The sequence below is a fragment of the Triticum dicoccoides genome, chromosome 4B (genome assembly GCF_002162155.2).
Source record: "Triticum dicoccoides isolate Atlit2015 ecotype Zavitan chromosome 4B, WEW_v2.0, whole genome shotgun sequence".
NCBI lineage: Eukaryota > Viridiplantae > Streptophyta > Magnoliopsida > Poales > Poaceae > Triticum > Triticum dicoccoides.
In genome coordinates, this window is record NC_041387.1 from 641,612,060 (window position 1) to 641,614,962 (window position 2,903).

General features: G+C 39.3%; 1 protein-coding gene across 1 annotated transcript; it reads right to left on the minus strand.

Annotated features, from left to right (window-relative positions):
• Positions 1–285: 285 nt before the first annotated feature.
• Positions 286–1,684, minus strand: LOC119292949. The gene is made up of 4 exons (XM_037571587.1): positions 983–1,684; positions 701–884; positions 536–604; positions 286–297 (listed from the first exon to the last, which is right to left on the minus strand). Exons 1-4 carry the CDS (start codon positions 1,414–1,416, stop codon positions 286–288), a joined length of 699 nt encoding a protein of 232 aa, XP_037427484.1. The 5' UTR covers positions 1,417–1,684.
• Between the last annotated feature and the right edge of the window lie 1,219 nt (positions 1,685–2,903).

Here is a 2,903-nt window from a genome sequence, read left to right on the forward strand (position 1 = left end):
GTTCCTCCGAAAACATAGCATATATTTTTCACACGCAGCTACACGACATAATTAGCATTTCCATCAATGCAGAACATGGTACCTGATGATAGTCTATCTATGACACAACTACAAACATCTCCAGGACCTAGTTCACGCAGTCTTTCATTTTCCTATAAGCCCTTAATAGCCTATTTGAAGATGATAAGCACCGAGCCATCTCCTCCATGTAATGATTTGTTAAAAGTGTTTTCTATTTATGCTCAAACTCTAAAAAAGTCAAAACCTAACCTTCCATCTGTCCAATCAATCAACATCCTGACACGAAAATTCCAACCACCGAATACAAAAGAAATGGAAATCAGCAGCAATGCCTAATAAAACCTGATCCACAGAGGAGCTCGGGATAGAGCCCCATAACAAACCATGCTACATGAGTGTACTCGCAGCCTAAACCCTAGCTCAAAGCGTCACAAAGCAAGCTTCGGTCGATTGAAGGAGAGAGATGTCAAAATCGAACAGAAACAAATAGGAGGGAGAGATAGGGGAATCATACCATCGCTGAAGCTGGCGCCTTGGCATTTCCTGCTGATGCCCGTACTTCTTCAAAAAACTTCTCGAGTGTCTGCAAACAAAGAGAACCACAATGTGAAATTGAGAAATATATTTGTATTAGAAATAAATAAGGGTAAGTGTAAACAATGTTATTCGTATTACATACCTTAGTTTTGTATATCCTCATCAGATTCTGTTTTATTTGGGTCACAGTGAGAGCAATGGATGGGCCTTGTATGTTCAGAATACATAGGCCAACAAGTTTACCCTTTCCAGAAAAAACAGGTGCACCTTGGCCAGTGTGCAAGCTTTGAGCACAATTATGGACAAAATTGACTCCATCTGTATCCCTGGACCAAGAAATACATTTATAAATTGGAAACACAAAAGGATCCACAAAACATTTTAGGAGAAAACAACATGAAACTTTTTAAGAAAAGAAACTTACATGACATGACCATCTGTGAGGTCAAAGGACAGCTTAGTAAGTCCAAATGTTAAGTCACAAAGATAAACTACATCAAACAATTCAACTTCTTCACCAAATTCAACAGCTTCCACCTTCTCGATATCATATGGTAACTGGTTGTGATAAAGATAGAACCCAGCCAAAGTTCCAATTGATAAAATAAAGTCTTCGGCTTTAATGTTAATACTTTTTCCATCACGATTAATTGTGTAAATTCCATGTTTTTCTATTAAAGAACTTTTCACTACCACGAAGCAGAAATCTGGTGCCGCCACAACAATTGTACCAATCATGGGGAAGTATTTTCTTTTATTTTCATCTTCCGGAGTTGGATCAGGGCAATCACCATTTATTTCGACCACCGTTTTAGTAAGCCGTGTATGAAGTTCCAATTGTTTGCGTTCACCAGACATCTCGGCCCTACAAGTAAATTCACAGCAGAAGCTTAGATGTAACAGCAAACATCAAAACTAATGGTCTATTGTGGTTTTCCATTTCTTCTTTGCATAAACAGCTTAGTGTGATATGAATCAACAGAAATGTAATTTTATGAAAGAATAGCATCACCATTGGTACTAAACTTTCCGCGCAAATGCAACCAGCTAAGAGTATAACATCATTGGTAAAAAATTACATATAATCAATCATCACATATACTCCCTCCGTTCCTAAATATTTGTCTTTTTAGAGATTTCAAATGACTACCACATACGGATGTATATAGAAATATTTTAGAGTGTAGATTCACTAATTTTGCTCCGTATGTAGTCACTTTTTGAAATCACTAGAAAGACAAATATTTAGGAACGGAGGGAGTACATAAGATCATGCACACATGCATTCCCACCTCCATATAATCTCAGATCTATACATGGTTTCATCACATGAACAGAAAAAAAAAACGTAAAAGACATCTAGTCGAGAACGGGAGGGATGAGCGCTCCGTAGACCGCTGTGCAAGGGCGGAGGAGCACAGGCTCGGGATCACGGCGTGGAGGTCGACAAGTTCCCAGGGGCGGAGGACGACGGACTGTAAGAGTACGGCGTCGACGTGGACTAGGGGCGAAGGAGCAGGTCAGGCGCCGGGGTAGGACGCGCCTGACGACGCCGGCGGCGGCAAACCCTAGGCTGTTCGGGAGAGCTCGCCCCGGAAGAGAGATTTGCGCAGGGACTTTTTTTTTTTAAGCAACGCGCAGGGATTGATTGGCGTCCTCCCTGCAAACTGCCTCGATAGTGTTTGGTTGGGGGCGCGGCTATGTGCAGCCCGCAGCGGTTCGTTTCGCGGGCCCGCAGCTGGGCCAGCCCAGTGACCGCGCCTGCTGACGTCACACTGATGTTATACATGTGTTTCCTTTTTTCATCACATTTTTGTTTTATTTTTTACATTTATTATTTAATATAATTTTATTTCTAAAGTATTTTATATAATATTAAAAAATGCTAAAAGTGTACTAAAAATGTTAATCAAGCGTAAAAAAAAGTTTATGATATTCAAAAAGTGTGCATGCCATTTAAAAAAAATACTCATACAATGTAACAAAATATTTGCATGACTTAAAAAAAGTTCGTCCATTCAAAATGAATAACTGTTTGACTCAAAGTGTATCCAACCTACTGAATTCGAAGATCATGACATTTAAATCATATTTCATATATAAAGGTGGAATAAATCTTTGTTGTGGTTTTAAGATATAAATAAGAAAACGTAGAATGATGTATGGATATTCGTAATCGAATACAAATTGGATTTGATTTTAGTTGCGAGGGCCCAGGGTAAATGTGAATGCTAATTTTCCCAAATTTTGAAGGAAGCGGCAAAACACTCACTCTCTTTTATCGGCTGCCCGAAGCCAGTGTTTGCGAGATGGAAATTATACCCTTGACAATTTACATACTATTG

Bases quoted from the DNA above. Each gene is read 5' to 3' on its own strand.
- LOC119292949 (XM_037571587.1), bottom strand. From the start codon at position 1,416: ATGTCTGGTGAACGCAAACAATTGGAACTTCATACACGGCTTACTAAA. The intron at 885-982 runs GTAAGTTTCTTT...TTCTTGGTCCAG, and splicing joins CTCACAGATGGTCATGTCAT to GGATACAGATGGAGTCAATT. The intron at 605-700 runs GTATGTAATACG...CTTTGTTTGCAG, and splicing joins TGAGGATATACAAAACTAAG to ACACTCGAGAAGTTTTTTGA.